We start from the raw sequence: 20279 nt of genomic DNA, 5'->3' as shown, positions 1-20279 counted from the left end.
ACATATTTATTAAAAGAAATGCAGCCAGTTGTAGCTGCCAGTTGAACGCTGCAACAGCCATATAATGCTTGTGTTGTGGGTGCTGCATTGGTTTATAATAAAGCTTTTGGTGCAAACCAGAAAACCCCAAAAACATTAAGGATTGCCTCTTTCATGGAGAAATAGTCTCTGTTCCACCATCATTGTAAGTGGGAATGTTAAAGAGTCCTCATAAATGAGAGGGCAGGTCAGTACTAGAGGTTTTCATTAGCAACCCCCCTCTTTTGGAACACCCTTGAAAAGGTGATCAAATGGAAGTAGGGCTTTAAGGTGTAATTATTGCTGCTACCTAACTGGAGCCATAATTAATGCTTTATGTGCTGTTATTGTTGGGGTTTTTTGGTTGTTGTTTTTTTGCATTATTTATCCACATTTAAATTATTGAAAATCAATTTGCTTCAGCAGTGTACATTTGTTAGTTTGTTTTTTAATTTATCTAACCATATGTGACGCTCACAGCTAACAAAATTAAAATACAAAATGCAATATAAAAGAAAAACTATGATCATACAACAAAAACTATTAAAACAGACTAAAGCAATAAAAACTACTAAAAACATACAAATATAATCTGTGAGAGTACAATCCAATTTACTAACAATATAACCATTTAGCAGGCTCCACACCACTACCAGATATTTGTAACAAATACAGTTAATAAAAACAAATTGATTTTTATGCAAGGAATCTGCCATTTAATTCTTTTAACACATGCACACACACGACATTCTATAATGCTGTCCTCTGAAGTAAGAAGGCAATAGAAATTATCTTGCCTTTTAAATATGGTTGGTTGAACAATTATATATCTATCAAAAAGATGATATGTAGGAAGATATATTAACATATATAAATTGTGCCAAGTATTTTATAGAATTTAAAGAAGGTTTAAATTAGAATTTGAATTTATTGAATCATTTTATCTTGAAAAATCTGATTTTTTTCCCATAAAAGGCAAGATTTCTGCCACATTATTATACTACACAGACTTAAATTCCATGCTGCCATGGCAATCACACCCATACAGATTTTTTGCCTACTTAAAACAATTGATGTTTTTGTAATTGGTGTTCATAAAATTCAGATTCCATAAAGGAAACAGTGTAAAATATTTCACATTTTAACATGAATATTTATTTCTTATTATTGAATTTTAAGTCATTGTTGTGAAGTATTATGTAAATAATGAGATGGAACAAGATCTGTAGACAAAAAAGCTAATAATTTCTGAATTGCAACAAGTTATTTAGATAAGTTCAAGAGCTTCACTCAAGGAGAGTCTTCATGTCCTGACGAAATCTTTTCCATTGTTGAATAGCAATTAGATTTGTATTTTTCTTTATAATCAAACATAATCTACTATATAATCTCACATACTGTATTTTTCGGAGTATAAGACGCACTTTTTCCAGCCCTAAAAGTGGGTGAAAATTTCAGTGTGTCTTATACAGCAAATGTTGAGGCAGGGGGAGGAGGCTGGTGCAGTGCTCATCATCTGTTTTAGAATGGGCCATGGCAGCAATGGCAAACGGGCCGCGCCAAATGAGCCACAGCAAACAGGCGGTGGCGAATGGGCCGCAGCAAACAGGCAGTGGTGAACAGGCCAAGGTGGCGATGAATGGGGTGCGGCAGCGGCGGCGAACCGGGTGTGGCAGCGGCAGTAAACGGAGTAAGATGGTGACGAATGGGGTGCAGCAGTGGCAAACAGGCCATGGCAGTAGCAAACGGGCTGCGGCAAACAGGCAGCGGTGTTGGCAGTGGTGAATGGGTGGTGGCGAATGGGCCACAGCAGCAGCGAATGGGTGGTGGCGAACAGGCCGCGGGGAATGGGCCATAGTAGTACCAAACGGGCTGCGATGAACGAGCTGTGGCAGTGGGAAACAGGCTGCGGCAGCAGCAAATGGGCCGCAGCAAACAGGCTGTGGCGGCAGTGAATGAGTAGTGAATGGGCCACAGCAGTGGCAAATAGGTAGTGGTGAACAGGCCACGGCAGCACCGAACAGGCCGCGGCAAACAGGCCATCGCAGCGATAATGGGTGGTGGCAAATGGGCCACAGCAGTGGCGAACAGGTGGTGGCAAATAGGCCACGGCGAACAGGCCACGGCAGCACCGAATGGGCTGCGGCAAACTGGCCGAAGCGGTGGCGGCAAACAGGCCACGGCACCGTCAAACGGGTGGTGGCAAATGGGCGAGGCGAATTATTTGTTTAGTAGAGTGATGGCGTTTGGGGAAAAACTGTTCTTGTGTCTAGTTGTTCCTCTTCTCAGCATGCAAACACATTTTAAATGTCATTCTTAGTTAATCTTAACATTATACAGGCACATATAGGCACTTCTTCAGACAATTTTTGGCCCAAAATATATTGGCATTTTCGGTCAAAAGCAGTAACTGAAGTTTAGTCAGATACATATTTGAGGAATGTAGCCTCAAGATTAATGTAATCTATGTTAATTCAATTGTCCCAGTCATTATAGGATCAGCCATATTTAATATTAACTGCAGCTTCTGAACATCTGCAAAGGTAACCAAACACATTACACTAATACTATCAAGTTTATTAGTTTATATATAATTAAACCAGCTTATGGTTCAACTGTGCACTCATATTAGCCATAGTTAATACAACATAAATTCCACATTTTAACAACACATTTATTTGGTTGTATTCAAACAACAAAAAAATTACAACAAACACATTCGCCTAATTATAGCAGTTGTTATTAAAGGTTTTGCTAGGGGGGGGGGGGGGAAAGCAAAGACAAACCAAATGAGAAATATAGCCCATAATTGTATTTATACAAAATAGAGAATAGTTATAGGTGCCAATAATGCAGTAAATAAAGATAGGTCTCCAACAGTAAAGAGTGGAAAATGAACATACGAGACTGTCTTTTGACTCAAAACTGCTGACCTGAGTTTTCCTTCCTTACAGATTGTGCTCATGGGACTTTAACAGAGCAAAGGGCATCAATTGTACTTCAGGAAAACAAGAGAAACACTGAAAGTGCAGGGTGTAGATGTTGGTGAAAGAAAGAAATGAGAGTGCACTGGAAAACCAAAGTGCAATCATGCATGAAAGACGTGAAGTGAAAATAGATGGTGGAGTGAGTCAAAAGCCTCAGAAGCTACTACAGCTGAAAAAGTAGTAGCAGACACCTATATCCACAAGAATCTTCCACAGATGCAGCTTAGCTACAGCCAGCTAGCAGCAACTAATTGTATTCTCCCTTATAAACTGATAAGGACTGAAAGTCAGAGGAACAACTCAGAAAAGGGAGCAATTACCAGGCTACTACTAATTCCAGCAGCACTTAATGAAGTGTAAGCACTGGAAAGAAGGGGGTAATATAGGGATAAGTATAAAGTAAAAGAAACAGATTTCCCAGTCCTTAAAGGTCACAGCTAAGGGCAGAAAAGTGTACATTTTGTATAATAAATCAACTTTGCATAAATATCAAAGGAATGTGTTCAGTGTCCTGGTCTGAGCTATTACTTCTCGTATGGGTCTTTTATAATTTTAAGTTTATGCGTATATCTATTTATTTGTTCAATTTATATAACCATATGTGGGACGCGGTGGCTCAGTGGCTAAGACATTGAGCTTGTCAATCGAAAGGTCGGCAATTCAGCGGTTCGAATCCCTAGTGCCACGTAACGGGGTGACTTGTCCCGTTACTTGTCCCAGCTTCTGCCAACCTAGCAGTTTGAAAGCACATAAAAAATGCAAGTAGAAAAATAGGGACCACTTTGGTGGAAAGGTAACAGGGCTCCATGCTCCTTCAGCGTTTAGTCGTACCGGCCACATGACCACAGCGATGTCTTTGGACAGCGCTGGCTCTTCGGCTTAGAAACAGAGATGAGCACCGCCCCCTAGAGCAGGAAACTATTAGCACGCATGTGTGGGGGAACCTATATCTTTATGTGGCTCACAAAGTTAAAACCCACACAAAATACAAAAAATAACCAAAATGATATAACAAAAACTATAAAAATACATAAAATTTTGATCTGTGCAAGTGAAATCCAATTTATTATCAGTATAACCATTTAGCAGGCTCCACACAATCATTTTCTGCCAACAACAGATTGTTGTAAACATGTTTTCTCAAGTCACATTTTAGCAAGTACTCAGCCCTGTTAAATCTTCTTTATCTGTGGAGTCATAATTTTCTATTAAGCATACTGCCAAGAAAAAAGCTAAGTGCTCTGTGACTCAGGTGAAGAGAACAGAAGGTGTAATAATGGGAATGTTTTTAAGTGCTTATTCAGAAATTGAGAACCATTTTATTACTGCCTGCAGTAATTGCTCTGTTTTCAAACTATTTCCTATAATGACAATAGTACAAACATGCATGTTGTATTTGTGTGTTTATGTGTTATAGATAGGTTGTTATACTATTCAGTTTTCAACATGCCAAATACAAAATGTATGTCACTTCATTGTTTTGTAGCCAAAAGCAAATGTTGAACATTGTCATTATGCAAATCTAAGCATTTATGAAGAAGCTTAAAGCTTACTGGTACCAAAATTGTATTTCTACTACAGGAAGTCCTCAACTTATGACCACAACTGAGCACAAGATTTCCTTTGCTAAATGAAACAATTAAGTGAATTTGGCCACATTTTACGACCTTTCTTGCCACAGCCGTTAAGTGAATCACTGCAGTAACATGACTGTTAAGTGAATCTAGCTTCCCCATTGACTTTGTCAGAAGGTCCCAAAAGGTGATTATGTGACCACATGCCAATTGCCAAGCATCCAAATTTATCACATGACCATGGGGATGCTATGTGGGAAGATATAATACTTCCCACACAAGAGTTGGGTGTCTTCACAGACTGCCAAGGAAAACATCCAGAAAAGAAAAAGGATGCCAACCTCTGATCGAAAGCTGAAAACAGAGCTGAATAAAACTTGTTCTATAGGAATGCTAAAAGAGAACAAAGAATGCTGTAATTGTAGATTGTTATAATCCGGTTAATTATAGCTCATCAAATTCTCAATGCAGTTAACTACATTTTTCTCAAATTGCACAAATGGCAAAGTTAAAACAAAACATATTATCAGTTCAAATCATTACTTAGCAAGCTTGCACTTTATCAAGGGCAATGTTTTGTTTCTTCTTTCAAGTATTATGATTATTTGTAATTGAGAGTTATGGAGTGGCTGGAAGTAGGGAGATAGTAAGGACACATTTGAACTTCTTACCCCTAAAAGAAGAAGAAAGTGATATAAAACAAAACAATATGCTTTACTTGCTTGATCATCCAATTAGATTTGGTGTCAGTAATCAATAAATAGCAGACCATTTCAAGGTAATGACTTTGCCTTATTTTTTTGCTGGCTATTAAATTTTATTTAGCAAATATTATTTACATATTTATTCACTGGATTTATATCCCTCCAACTCCATGAGATAAACTTAAAAACCTCCATATTGTAACACAATTTTATGAATGGTAAAAGCATATGCAATAAACCTAAACTCAGCCTCCACAGTATAAAAACATCCTCGGTAAAAACAAAGACACTTCAGGTATATTATAATAATTTATAATATCATAATCATAATCCTAAATTTATTTGTCAAGCATATATAAGATAACAGGTAAAAGTATAAACATAATTTGAATACATGAAAACAGTAAGTAAAAAGGAATATTAGGACAGGGACGGTAGGCACGCTGGTGCACTTATGCATGCCCCATACAGATCTCTTACGAATGGGGTGAGGTCAACGGTAGAGAGTTTAAGGTTAAATAATAATCATTGTACCTACCAAATTTATTAACATAAAGAAAATCACATGGTTCAAAATAAACCAATGTCAGCAAAATGTGTACTACCAAAAGTCCTCTGAAACCATCCATTTTATGGATGGTAATTTGGTATTCAAAGAGAGGCTATTTTATAAAACCATTAGAAAAAAAAATCTTCCAGTTTCTCTTTGTCATTTGCTAAAATATGGGATCCTCAATTTTTTACCATGAAATATATAACATACTAACTGAAGATGGCTGGTGCTGGCTTGAGGCTAAAACATAAAGAGCTCTATAGGTCAATAGGGCCCCCTCTACCCTAAAAAATGTCTTGTTTATTCAACAATTTTTTTCACTAACAAATATACTGAAATTTACCCAATTGTCTTACAGAGACTGAACATTCAGGTTTTGGAAGGCATGGCTCCAACTAAGCCCGTCTTCTGAAAGGCTGTGAAGACCTGAGTGGTTTGGTGAGTCATCTGGATTGTACCTAGTTTGCTGAATTGCCTTGGGCACAATATGTTTTTCTATAAGAACCATTATTTGTATAATCATGTATCTCCTCCTGAGATGTGTGATGAATGAGCAGCAATATAAAAGATGGGAATAGCAGGAAGAGCAAACAATGCTTTTAAATTGCTGTGATGTAGGAGGGAAGTGCATCCTCATAATGAGAAGAGATAAGTCATGTCTCTATGGGGCTCCTCAGTCACCCAGGTCATGGTTGTCCCAAAAGTGTTTTTCAAAAGGTAACTGGCCTTTGTTTTTTCCTTGAAGACGTTTCCCTTCTCATCCAAGAAGCTTCTTCAGCTCTGAAGAAAAGCTGAAGAAACTTCTTGGATGAGAAGCGAAACGTCTTCAAGAAAAAAACAAAGGCCAGTTACCTTTTGAAAAAGCACTTTTGAGATAAATTAACTGTTTAATAAATTTAGATTTAGTCTCATTTGCAATAATGAGCTAGATTTTTATCTTAGCTATTTTGTATTGAAGTCTGAGAGAATGTAATCTAGCAGCCAAGTTCTAGAGTCTACATTAGCTTCCTCTTTATAAACAGAATAACAGTAGTTATTCTTCAAATAATTACCCCACCCCACCCATTTCATTATGTTCCAGGTCATTTTTCAGTCTCTTTTTGACCCTTTTGACTTTTCACCTTCTAAAAAGGTAAATGGAATATATGGATTTCAAGTTAGGATCTACATAACTGGATAAATTCTTATGACGGATGGAGTCCTTTTGTCAGATGTTCAGGATTTACTTTCAATCCCTTTACGGTTCAGAGATGAGACAGTACTAGTGAGAAACATAGCTGTCAAAGGTAATAATACTGTTCTTTGTTAATCTTTGCTCTCATTTATATTTAATGAGTGCAAGATATTTAAAAAGCAAAGTCCACTGCTCAATATTTCCTTGACGAGAATTGCTCTACAACTTCTCAACTATCAATAAGTACACATATTTGACTCATTTTACCTTCAACAATAATGATCTGTTTATTGCTCTCATCATCACTTATGTTATCATATGACTCTTGTGTTTCTTTATGGAAAAAAAAATGTGGGTTTGGAAGGAGTTGGTAAAGCAAGGGAAAGGCTGATAAATTAAGGCTCCACTTCCAAAGATCTAAACCTTTTTAGCCAGCCGACAGCCACTTCAACTCCCCCTGTGTACTGTCTAGCAAAGGGAATGGTAGAGAGGGGAAATAATCAACCTTCAACTCACACAAAACATTTTACACTTCAATTCTATTTATTTTATGGCCTTTTTTTGTGTAGTGTAGTGAAGTGTAGTGGTTAAAGAATCAGGCTAGAAACCAAGAAACAGTGACTTGGGCATTAAAGCTGGCTGAGTAACTGGGCTGATCACTTTCTCTCAGCTCAATTCACCTCACAAGTTTGTTGTTGAGAAAATCATAGAAGAAGGGCATATTAGTATGTTCACCAACTTGAGTTATTTTTTAAAATAATAAAGGCAGGGTAAAAGTTAAATAAACAAATAATTATTTATAAAACACAGGCATGGTTGTGCTGGTTGGTATTATTATTTTTAAATAGATAAACCTCTGAATATTACGTTATTAACAGAATAAATCCTGTGTTGTTTGAAAGTTCTTGCCCTTTTGTGCAGTTGTAGCTGCAGATCAAGTGTAGATTTCATAGATTTCTCTTTTCAGTATTATATAATACTGAAAAAGCCACAATTTTTAATGTTTTGATGTATTCCTAGTGAAAACTGGCTGTTTACTAACTTGGAAAATTTGTAAAGTCCTTTTCTCTTTCCTTCAATTGAAAACCCATGCCACACAGAGACCCTAATTTAAAAGTTTTTGCATTCTCTTATATGCAATTTCTAATATTCACAGCCTCTTTCATTTTACCATTCAGCATGCAGTCACTCATGTTCTGGTCATCTCTTGGCTGGATTACTACAACACGCTATACAATTACTTGAAAAGTATTTGGAAGGTACAATTGGTACCGAATGCAGCAGTGCAGATAGTTCTGGAAATCACTCTAGTGGCGAATACAACATCGCTGTTCCACACTGGTTGCCAATTTGCTTCCAGGTCAAAATCAAGCTGTTGGTTATTATCTATAAAGCCCTTTACGGCATGGGTTCAGGATACCTAAGGAGCGATATAACCTAAATGAGATTAACCCATCCCACTCGCTTTAGCAGAAGACACCTACTTTGGATTTCATCTGCCAAAGGATTTGAGTTAGCAGGCTCCAAAAGAAGAATCTTCTCTGCTTTTCCATCCTTTGGAATACTTTCCTGCTGGAAGTGAAGAGGGACCTCACATTCATCGTCTTTTAGGAGAGCCTAACTTGGCTCTGTTAGTTATCCTGGAGCCCTGGCCTATAGGGACATTCTAGGCTGGGGTTGGCTGACAGGATAAAGAGAATATCCTGATTTGTATTATATATAATTTGTATTATCTTTTTTCTCTATTTTTATTTTTCTGCAAACTACTCAGAATCGCTTTAACAATAAGATGGGTACTATTCATTGGCATCCTTCAGTCTTAAGAGACTATGGTATCGTGCTCTTGAAAGAGGTCCTAAAACAGCATCTAGTGTGACTAAAAAGGCCAATTCTACAGTGGCAATCCCTTCCACACTGAGGGCAGATACATTCTGTCCCCTGCCCAGCCCCCAGATTTCGCTGGTTCCGGGACTGCCTCTTTGCCTCAGCCTGCCGAACAAGTGTCTCTTCAAATTAGAGAAGGCCATGCTGTGTCTTTAGCCTCCAAGCTGAACGATCAGAGGTCAAGGTTTCCCAGTTGTTAATGTCCATTCCCAGGCCCTTTAGGTCCCTCTTGCAGATATCCTTAATTCACAGATGCGGTCTCCCTTTGAGGCACTTTCCCTGCACTAATTCTCCATACAGGAGATCTTTTAGAATCCGCCCATCAGCCATTCTCACGACATGCCCCAGCTAGTGTAGATGTCACTGTTTCAATAGTGTATACATGCTAGAAATTCCAGCACGTTCCAAGTGCTGCGCTATTTGGAACTTTGTCTTGCCAGGTGATGCCAAGAATTCATCGGAGACAGCGCATATGAAAGATGTTCAACTTTCTTTCCTGCCGTGCATAGAGGGTCCAAGACTCACTGCAGTACAAGAGTGTGCTCAGGATGCAGGCTCTATAGACCTGGATCTTTGTATGTTCTGTCAGCTTCTTATTAAGCCATACTCTCTTTGTAAGTCTGGAAAACGTGGTGGCTGCTTTACCAATACATTTATTCAGCTCAGTATCTAAAGAGTGTGTGTCAGATAGTTGAGCTGAGGTACACAAAGTCATGGACGACCTCCAGTTCTTGTGCAGAGATTCACGTCCTGACCCATGATTTGTTTTTTCAGGCTGATTGTTACTCCAAAGTCTTGGCAGGCCTTGCTAAAACTGTACATAAGTTGTTGAAGGTCTTCAGCAGAGCGAGCAGTGACGGCAGCATCATCAGTGAATCTCTCTATATTGAGAGCAAAGATGGGTACTATACAAATTTAACAAATAAAATTCCATCAAGGAATTTTTTCATACCTTATATTAGCGTATCTGGCACGCAATTTGAAAGTAATTATTTTGACTCCTTTCACAAGCAGCTTCAACATAATCTTTGCTTAAATCCATATTTTTGTTCATTTGTTTATTTGTTGAATGAATAGTTTTTAAGGGCCCAGTAAGAGCAACAACCTGTCAAGGTTCCAACTGACAAACCCAACCAGAGCAAGCATGATCGAGACAGTTTAATCTCTTTATGCAAAACTTTATTGCGATCATTTCAGCATGTTTGAAGGCAAAACCAGATCTAGAACTTTTCCGTACTAATACCTATAGTTAAAGTTCAAATTCTACTCCCCCCTCCCCCATTAACTGAGGTCACATTGTCCAATACAGCTTCTGGATTTTGTTGTGGGAAAGTCTTTTTTAGCTTCTATAAACACCTGCCGAAATGTCCTTGGTTCTCAGACCAACATCTTGATGTCTGGGCCATTTTCTATCAGCCTCTCCCCCCCCCTTGTTCATTGACAAGCTCAGATGTGATAATAGTTACAACAGCAAAAGTCTTTTGAAGCTTGACACAAACCAGTGTCAATTCAATAATGTAGTTTATCATCCATAGTAATCCAAGATGCATAATTTTAATTAACATTAAAATAGTTCTGATATGATATTTAATATGATTTAATATGCTGTAGATATCAATGAATTCAAAGATATTACCAAATCTCTGTCCCCCCCCCCCTCATCTCTTAGGAACTAATCTCTTTCTATTGCTATAGCTTTCTTAGTTTTACAAACACACATTTAATTTACTTTCTCAATTGTACACTTATCTTATATTCTAGGCTTAATTTTCCATAAACCATAGGCCTATAAATATTTATTCCTTCTACCCATAAACCACAACTTTGATACTTTTTCATAACAAGTAGTCTATATATTAGATTTAATCATATTATGCCACAAGCAGTATATTGCTACTGTAAGAAGAGAATACTGGTTATTTTGGACATGCTTAACCCACTATGAAAGTAGAATAATTATAATAACCTAAGGTATCCTGAGTATATTTCATGCAATCATATGCAAGCTAGAACATTTTTAGAATCTAAATGACTGAAGGCAAAATATTCTAAAACAGTTTCTATACAATAATTCATAAACTATTATGAAATACAGAAAAAAGCCCACAGGCATATGCATGAAAGTGTTATTTTGCATGACAGTTCAGCACTGAGATTAAGATACTCAGTGCTGTTAAATTTGCTTTTTATGATACTATATAGGTAAAACAGAAGCAGCAACTACTTAAAAAAACAAATCATACAGGAATTAAACTGAATCTGAAAGACTGAAGTAGCATTTTCTAAAATCCAAATTAATGCTTGAATATCTTCAAACAAACACTATGATAAAATAAAGAAGACAAAGAATATCAGAAGAACTCCACAAACTGAACAAATTCTGTAGGCTAGGAAAGTCTTTTTTTTAGTCATTCCAGACATGCAAGGAAGTATGACTCTACTAATTATCTTAATCTAGTGTCAACATATATTTCAGAATGACTTCGCCTAAGATTCGACTCTTTTGAGATTCCAAAGAGATTTACCCATCTAATGACACAATCCAAAAGCTCAGCAACTGATCAAATCTTTCCAATTGGAGCACAATAATAGTTTTTAAGAAGCAGCATTCCAATGACACCAATGAGGAAAAATCGTATGGTATAAAGAAAAATCAAGGAAAGCATAGAATTTCTTGCCACATCAAAATAAACGCAAACCAATTGTTTCCAAATAAATTTACAAAAGTCTATACTTCACATTAAGATAGCTGGGAGACAAAGCAAACTTCTTTCCAGCCTTAAGATAATCAACAAATCAGCTGAAAATTAAATAAAGCGAAACCCAAAAACAATTGGGAAAGCAATGAAGTTTATTTCTGGAAAAAAATAAGATATTCAAAATCACAACAGAAACTATAAACTGAGTAAAAAATTATGCAACTTTTTTCTTTATAGAAAAAAACCAAGAATACAAACATGTCTAGAAAGAGCTAACTTTAGCTTTTTTTATTCTGAAACTTTTCTTCTCACAATTTTTATATGAATGATGCTCTCAAATATAACAAAAACATATTGCTTTCTTAGTAAAATGAAAGTGTTAATGTTTTAAAAATAAGCTATTAACTCATTTCTGCTGAAAGAAATGAGAAAATATTTTAAACAATCATTCGAACCTGTATCTAAATAAATATACCTTTCTTCATTAAGAATTAATATTAAACTAGCCTCAAAAAAGCTCATAAAATGCCTTTGATAATGTTGATAAATGAGGCTCCAGACATAATTTTTGTATAAGTTAGTTGCAGGTTGCTGGCATTAAATGGCAAGATGCTTCCAACCACAATGTTCCTGTGGATGCCAATAACCTTGCTTAACTATCAGATCACCACACAATGTTAACAAACAGTTTTTTTTTAAATAACAAGCTATACCTTTTCACAAGGCCTGATGAGTCAACATCCAAGAGCTTAAACTGATACTTTCTGCAAACACCCAGGCAGGGTAGGGACTGGTAATACAGAGAGGTTGGACTAGTTTGAATCCCTTTTTATGGTTTCTGGAATAGCTTCTGATCATGAACTGAAAGCTGGCAATACAAGTTTTGACACAGGAAATCGTATGTAAGCCACAGGATAGGTATTTCTCTTTTAAAATATCAACAAAAACCCAAATGTTCCTCTCCCAACTGATCCGTGCTCAAGGTATGCAATATAGATCCATACACTTTGTAGTTCTCGGCCCACCAAAAAATGTTAGAAGAGGCCTTGGCAAACAAAAGATTGCCTATACCTACTCTTGATGCTGTTGAACTGTTATTCTCAACAGTAGTAATGCTACTACCCAGAGTCCACTTAGATTTGGCTGTTTGCAAGTATGAGGGCATCTCATTTCAGAAAAGGCCACGTTTGGCCCACTAGCCTAAGTTTAGGGGGAAAAAAATCCAAAAAAATTCTTGGTCACAGCCTATACCCACTGTTAAAGTAGGATCCACATCCAAAAGAGCCCTTGGACTACATTCTGTTCTTTCTAGAGAAGTAAGGATTTCAAAGTTTTAATTAATCCATATAATTATTTGATAAATCGCCATTCTGTCTTGAATTTAATCTGTACCTGTTTCTTCTCATCCTATTCCTCACAGATACTATGTAAAGCCCACATCAAGCCCTTTCTCAATCATAGGTAGAAATGTAAAATGTACCTTGTGTGTCCAATCACACTTGGCCAATAAAGAATTATATTCTATTCTATATTGCTGATACCTTATCTCAGCTGACAGATGACCTCTCCCAGCAGTTTTAAATACAGTTAAATGGAATGAAAGAAAAACCTGGGCAAATTTCCAAAGAGCCACCTCCCCTGCCCTTGCCCAGATTTCAGCAATACACACCAGGATGGCCTTTTTGTCCTTGATTAAATGGTGGAGAAATATAGCATTGCTGAACAAATATCTTGCATTTAGCAGCAACAGACCAAAGTATGGTTCACAGAAATGGGGAATAGCACTGAATTGTTGATCCCTCTTGCCTGGAGCAGCCCATCCAATGCTCCCCATAATATTGTTTGTACTGCTCACTGTTACAATCCTTCGCCCAATTTACTTCCCCTGTAGTCTCCTTATCCCACCTTCTCTTGGCTCTTGAAAGTATTATTCTACCAAATACAGCAGCCTTAAAAATATAATAATCGAGCAGCCATTTTTCCCCTTTTTCACAGCACAAAGTCAACCCCCAGCCTTGCCCAGAAGTTGTTTGCAAAGAAAGGGGCATTTCTTGGAAAAGAGCTCCTGGGTAGGAATAGGCTGACTGTGAGTGGCAGAAAAAGGGAAAAGGGGAGGGGATCTTGAAAAGGGCTGAAAAAGGAACATAGTGCAAAGGGGCATTTGAATGTGCTGCAGTCCCTTTTAAGTTGCTTTGTGCGTTTTCATTTTTCCATGCAAAGCCAGCCACATATGGCCTAGTATCCAGGTTGGGCATGTCTTGTCATCAGTGGGAGAAATAAGATGGGAGCAAGAGTCAAATGGAGAGTGCAGGGTAACTAGGGCAACTGGGACTGGGCTGGGACAACTAAGGTTTCCTGGGATGTGGAAAGCAACCCAAAGCCACACAGTTCTCAGGCTGCTTGCTGTCCTGAGAGGCAGGGTGCAAGGTGGCCAAAAAAGCACAGAAGGGGGAAATAGGAAGGTGGGGTTGCAGGTAATCTCTTACCTCACTGAGGGTTCGATCTGGGAAAGACTTAGCCCAGAATGGCTTGAATTGGGATGGATCCTCTGTTAATGACCAGTAGGATTCACTTAAAGACAGCCATAGGGATTGCCATTGCTAAATGATGCAAAAATGTGATGTGTTGTTTTATCAATTTAAGAACTGGTACTCCTTGATTCAGAATGGGTTCACGTTATAGACATTACTATATTCAAAGGAAGGAAAGGAAAGCTGATTAAATTATCAGGTATTTTGCTTCTAGTTGATGAGTTTCCACTAGAAACTATCTCAATGTTTCCACCCCTCTGCAGTTATGAGGACTACGTCTGCTTTTTCTACAGAGAGCTGGAAATGGAGGTCCAGTTCTCCATATTAATAGGTACATATTTACATATAAAGTAATTGACCTCACAGGAAGAACAATGTGCTTTATATTTTTAAGAAGTTTCTTTTTGTTCTCATTTAAATCAACTAAGAATTTTACCTGCATGAAGCCTTGAATACAGTAACTCCTCATTTAGCAATTATTTTAGTTAACAATCATTCACAGGTCTCCCTTTTTCTCAGAAATGTCTTTATTTAGCTAGTATTTCACTAAAGAACCTGATTATTGGAATGGAACTCACTCAATAAGTTAGCAAGAAGTGAGTGTATATAGATGCTGTCCTAAATACAAATTTAAAAATTGTTCTACAAAAAACATTTCTAAGAGTGCTAAACTTCCTATTTATTATTGCATAATTCTCAATTTAGTTCTTTTTCACAAACCTACTTCTGAAAACTAAATGTAAAAATAGCAAAACAAACTTTTATATTACTGAACTATACAACAAATTTCTTAGGGAAATGTTTCCACATGTTATTAAGTACTGTGAATTATCTCTGCCCCACAGTAGGATAGTGTCCCTTCAGTCAGGAATGCAGTGCTAGAAAAATCTTATATCTTTTCAACCCTTAATTTAGGAAAAGCATTGTTACTAAAATATATATGCCAATCAACTTCCAGTGACTCGGGGCCCTTTACAAATGATTTAAGACATAAAAAATGATAATAAAAACAAAAACAAACAAAAATGATACAGATGGCAGAAGAACAAACTAGGTGGAAGCAAAAGAAAACAAACTAAATTAAAAGGCAGCCTTAGTCATTCTCACCAAAAGCTTGAGTGAACAGTCAGGTCTGCAAGCAAGGTCTCATTGTAAGTAATTATAGAGATAATTTTATTGTTAAACCTTAAAGGAAAGAAAGAATCTAGTTCATGCCCTGCTTACTTTGGAGATACTTTAAAACGCTCATAAAACTATTTGTCCTCAAAAAATTGAAATGGGAAATCATAAGAGACTCAAACTGGATCCCAAAGAGTAACTGCACCAACTTTAAGAGCTGCCACTTCGTAATGGGAAAATGGTTGCAGGTAACCACAGATCTTTGAGTAATTACAAGTGAAAATAAGAAGTTACAGAACTACAGACTTCCATAGGAAGAATAGAGCTAAGCATCTCCATTAACAGCAGACACAACATCTCTGGCCAAGACTAAAGGAATGACGAGTACATTGGTCCCACAGAACCTCTCTTGATAAGGAGAGAACAACAGATAACTTATTTGTGCTTTGGGCAGTTGCTCCTCATGAACAGACAGCAGGACAGCAGTTTCCCCCCAAGTTTTGAGTGCTACGGGTAGGAGGCAAAGGGAAACCAACATGCTTCCAACTGTGGCAGAGCCTTTTAAAGGATACTGGGTTTATTAACCTCACTTTTTGAAATCTAATTATTTTAAGGATCACAGAGAACTTCAAAATGACAAGTTTGAAAAACTACCTGTAAATTTACCTTACTCTTCAATAAAAGATAAATTAATCCTTAAGAATATAAAGAATTGGAAATGAATGTCAAAAACCTAAGTAAGAGTTCGATATAAGTTAGTTATAAATGAATTAAAATACTAAACAAACTTGAATTATTAGAACTCTTGCTATAAAATTTTGGAAACAATTAAATAAACACACACCACCATACAAACAGTGGGAATTAAATTGTTTAGTCTATCCTAACAAAAATTCATGACCTTATGATTTCAAATTGGAACTAAAGATTCCAGAATGAAAGAAGGGGGGAAAAGGGGGAGGACATGAAAAGCCTGTCTTGTGTTTTTGTAAACTGACAGAAAATGCCGTGATATTTGAAATACTCCAGATCTTTGAAGAAAGGAGTCAGAAAACAGCAGTTACAATGTCAGCAATGATGTATGCTTCTTCCAATGATGGATAGACTATTTCAAAAACAAGATGTTAAAAGAAAATATGGCAGAAGTAAAAGAGACACAAAGGGTAAAAGATCTTGCAAAAAAGAGGGGAAATACATTTTCAGGAAAAAAAAGTTTCAGAATAAAGAAGTGAAATGTTTTCCTGATAGAGAAAAACCATAATTGGAAATGGAAGAAATACTTTACAAATATGGATTAGAAACAGATTAAATTGGAAATACAAATGACAAGTTAAGAAAATGACTAGATGAGGACTTCTTACTGGATTTACAAAAAAGTTGGCTAATGTCTAGAAGAAACCTTTGAGATAGGAAAAAAAAACTGAAGAGATCAAACTCGATAACAATATTTGAATAAATTAAAGATTAAGATTGGAAGAAAAGGAAATATAAAGTTGGTATGTTTGATCAACATTAAAATAAAACATATTTGTATACCTGGGAGTTTTTGCATCTATGGATTTGTGTATGGATAAAGGATGGATTATGGAAAGAAGAAATATTTCTTATAAATATTATCATATAGGGGATAAAAAATTATTTCTTCCTGACCTTGTTCTGATGAAGATGAGAAGTCAGTTCTTTAATATTTCTTTTCTCTTTTGTCTCTGCTCATTTTATTTTTTCTTTATTCTTTCTTTTTCTGAGTTTAGTTTGTATTTTCTTTTACTGTTATTAGAATTCTTGATTAAAAACTATTAAAAACAGAAGTTAGAGGACCCTAAACATCGATATAAAAGTGTTATTTAGTATTTTTTTTTAATGAATGTGAACAGAAGAACAGGACACAGTTAATATTTACATTGTCTATGTTAAATATTTGTCATGTGTTTTTCCATGTCTCAGAAAGAATTCTCAAAAAAGAATAAACATATATTATCCTCAAGTTTTAGAAATATTATTTTTCATGCATTTGTTCTATAGCAATTATATAGTACTTGTATAATATTATGCAAGATTGTGATTAAGAACATCCTGAAAAATATCAGGTGGTGTAATATTTGGAACTGAGAACCAAAGTGTAAATAAGAACAAAAGGGAAAGAAAAAAACATGTTATCTTTTACCAATATCAACAAACACTAGTATGAAAATACACATAAATTATACATCCTACTCCTTCATTACTGAAAAACAACCAAAATAAGTATCAAAAACTATTTTGCTAAACCAAAGTTCTGTTATAGTGCATTTGAATATCCAGCAAGTAATAATGTTTTAGTGGAGCTATATTTTATTAGTGGAACTCTATTCCACTCCAATCTGTTTTGTTGTTGATTTAAGGCTCTTCCTCAAACTTACAAATGTATGCAAATAAAAACAAAAATGATGGATGTAATTGCTTGCAGAAGACTAAAAGGCTTAACATTTAATTATTTCAGCACAATATCCGGGATGTTAAATGAATGCAAGAACAACCCAACTGCAATCCTGCAGCTGTTCAGGGAAAAGCCATTTATTGTATAAATCAAAACTGTGTTGTAAGAGGAAAGGAGAAACTTTTAAGGAAAGTTTACAATTTGTTGTACAATTAGAACAAATACAGTTTCCCATTTACAATTATCTGGTCCATATTGTTGAATTGATACAGTGCTGTAATCAGGAAATCATTAACTCAAATATGAGCTAATCTTCAATATCACAGCATACCCTGACAGAAATCAAAGTTCCAATTTTAAGGAATACACCCATGTTTCTGTAGAACACAAGACAAGGAAGAAAAAAGGAATGAGTGTTTAATTTTAAAAAAGTCATTAAGGATACAATTAGAAATAAGATTGGCAAGCTTGAGATTTGCATAACTTGATCATTCTACACCATTCTGCAGCCTCAGAAATGCAGCAGAATGGAGCCTAAAGACCCAGCAAAACTTGATAAAAACATTTTTATTTAAGATTTATTCTTTTAAGCAAAATATTCAGGGATTAGGAACCTGTATTATTCCCCGAAACCCAGTAAACATAACACCATATAAACACCAAACACATATAACATTAACAGATCCATTTAAATTACATGAAACAAATGTGTATATACAAAAGATACAGATGTACATATAGGATTACCTTAAACAAAAGTAAATATATTTTATAGAATCTGTTGAATTTCCTCACAGTATTTAGTTTCCTGGTTTCAGACCTAAGTTAAACGTATCTGTGTTGTTACAATGAATGCAAAGTAAAGTAAGATGTGATGTGTACTCCGAAAATATTTAAATCAAGTAATTAATGATTACACAATGATTGCACAATACAAATACTGAGGAATAAATCAAGCTATAAAATCATATTGTGCATAAATATGAATCTTGTAAACTCTGATTACAGCATCAAGGGCCTATAATTGACAATCAGGAAAGGCAGCTGTGGGAATTCTTATTGTATATAATAAAGTCATATTCAAGAATGTATGTGTTTGATTTTTTCTTTTTAAAGGGAAAGGCTCTGAAATATAATTCGAAGTGCCACAGGAGGTTCAAGGTATACTGATAAGCCCAAAATAGTAAGTTTTATCTCAGGAAGCATTAAATGTTGTGGAATTCCTGACGGATTCTCCTATTCAGAGGCTGCGCGGCTTCGAGACAGATTTCAATGTATACTTCAGGAAGGAGTAGCAGAATAGCATAATATTAACACAGTTTATGCTGTGTAAATTATGCAAACGTATTAGTAGGAAAGCGGCAGCTCTTTCTTAAGTTCAGTATTAACCGTGTTTTACTATCCGCATGAATTCGTGTATGCACTGCTGTAGATATCAAAGAATGCAAATCGGTTCGGTCATTAGCGTAAAATTGCCGAATGGTCATGAATTTGGGAAGGCCCCCCCCCCCTTTTCCCTTACACGACCCTTGCCTTAGCAATTCTTCGTCCCGTCCTTTTCTATCTACTCTGAGCTTCAATCATCCAATCCAAGAAACCCAACACTCTTCTCAAACTGCGCTCCCATCTGCTGTTTTGGCCCAGGCAAGAGGAGGAGTCGGGAGAAATAATCCAAACAGCTAATCGCGCTTTCGGCGCCCCCAGACCTTGTAGGGGCAAGAAAAGATTACCGGGACACGTGCGCCAAGAAATCTGGTGGCAAAGTCGACTATTTGCTTTGCGCCTCTTAATGCCAAAACCAGCCTTTCTTTTCACCCCCCCACCACCACCACCCCACACATACTTTTGGATCCCGCCTCTCCCAACTTTTCGACTCACTCTTGGTGGCGGCGATCAGCGTCTTGCCATCCTTGAGCAGCTCTTTGATGAATTTGTTGGTTTTCTCCAGCTCCGCTTCATGAGCTCGTATCCTTTCCCGGAACCAAGGGCTGTCCAGGTAGCAATCGCTGAACTCCAAAGGCTGCAGTCCCATGGCTGCTGCTGAGGCGGCGGCGGCAGGGTTAGACCAAAATACTTCAGCCTATGTAATCCTTCTCCGAGAGGCTACAGGAGGAGCACGCCCGCCTTCTCCTCCAGACCAGAACCGGTCCCTCTACAGCGCCTCACCCGGGCAAAGGCGACAGCCGCCGAGGACTCTCCCAAGCCCTCTAAAAGAAATGCGGGAGAACCGGAGGGCTTCGGCGCCGCCGACGAGCAACGCCACAGGAATGAGACTGGCGGGGGAGAAGTTGGTCATTGAGAAATCCGCCACCAGCTCCACGCACCCTTTGGACCGCCTCGAGTGCTCCGCTGGAAGTCGAGGCAGAAGCTGCGCCGCTCTGAAGAAGCTCCCCGGACGAGCCTCCCCCCGCGGACTGGCTGGAAGAGGGGACTAAGGCTGGCCCGCATCTGCATTCCCTCCCTCGGTCCCGCCTCCTTCCCAGGCTCTCTCTCCACTCCCGGCCTTCCCGCCTCCGGTTTTTCCAAGTTTTTCCAATCCGACGCCGAGCTTTTTCTCGCTCGGCTCCTCCCTTCAGCCGTCCGGGTCTTGCCGCTCTCACGCTCCTCAGGGTGACGGAGG

At 37.3% G+C, this 20279-nt stretch overlaps 1 protein-coding gene across 1 annotated transcript in view; it reads right to left on the bottom strand.

Moving 5' to 3' along the window:
* The window catches only part of ARHGAP10 (Rho GTPase activating protein 10), a 95336-nt gene extending 75275 nt beyond the window's left edge, over positions 1–20061 (bottom strand). Inside the window, exon 1 of the mRNA XM_070949101.1 lies at positions 19538–20061. Coding sequence (XP_070805202.1) covers positions 19538–19691 — 154 coding nt within the window. The 5' untranslated portion in view covers positions 19692–20061. The remainder of the gene's footprint in view (positions 1–19537) is intronic.
* Between the last annotated feature and the right edge of the window lie 218 nt (positions 20062–20279).

Source organism: Pituophis catenifer, unplaced genomic scaffold, assembly GCF_029215685.1.
Source record: "Pituophis catenifer annectens isolate HBS135680 unplaced genomic scaffold, rPitCat1.0.hap2 SCAF_8, whole genome shotgun sequence".
In the NCBI taxonomy this organism is placed as follows: Eukaryota; Metazoa; Chordata; class Lepidosauria; order Squamata; family Colubridae; genus Pituophis; species Pituophis catenifer.
This window is presented reverse-complemented; position numbering and strand designations above follow the sequence as displayed.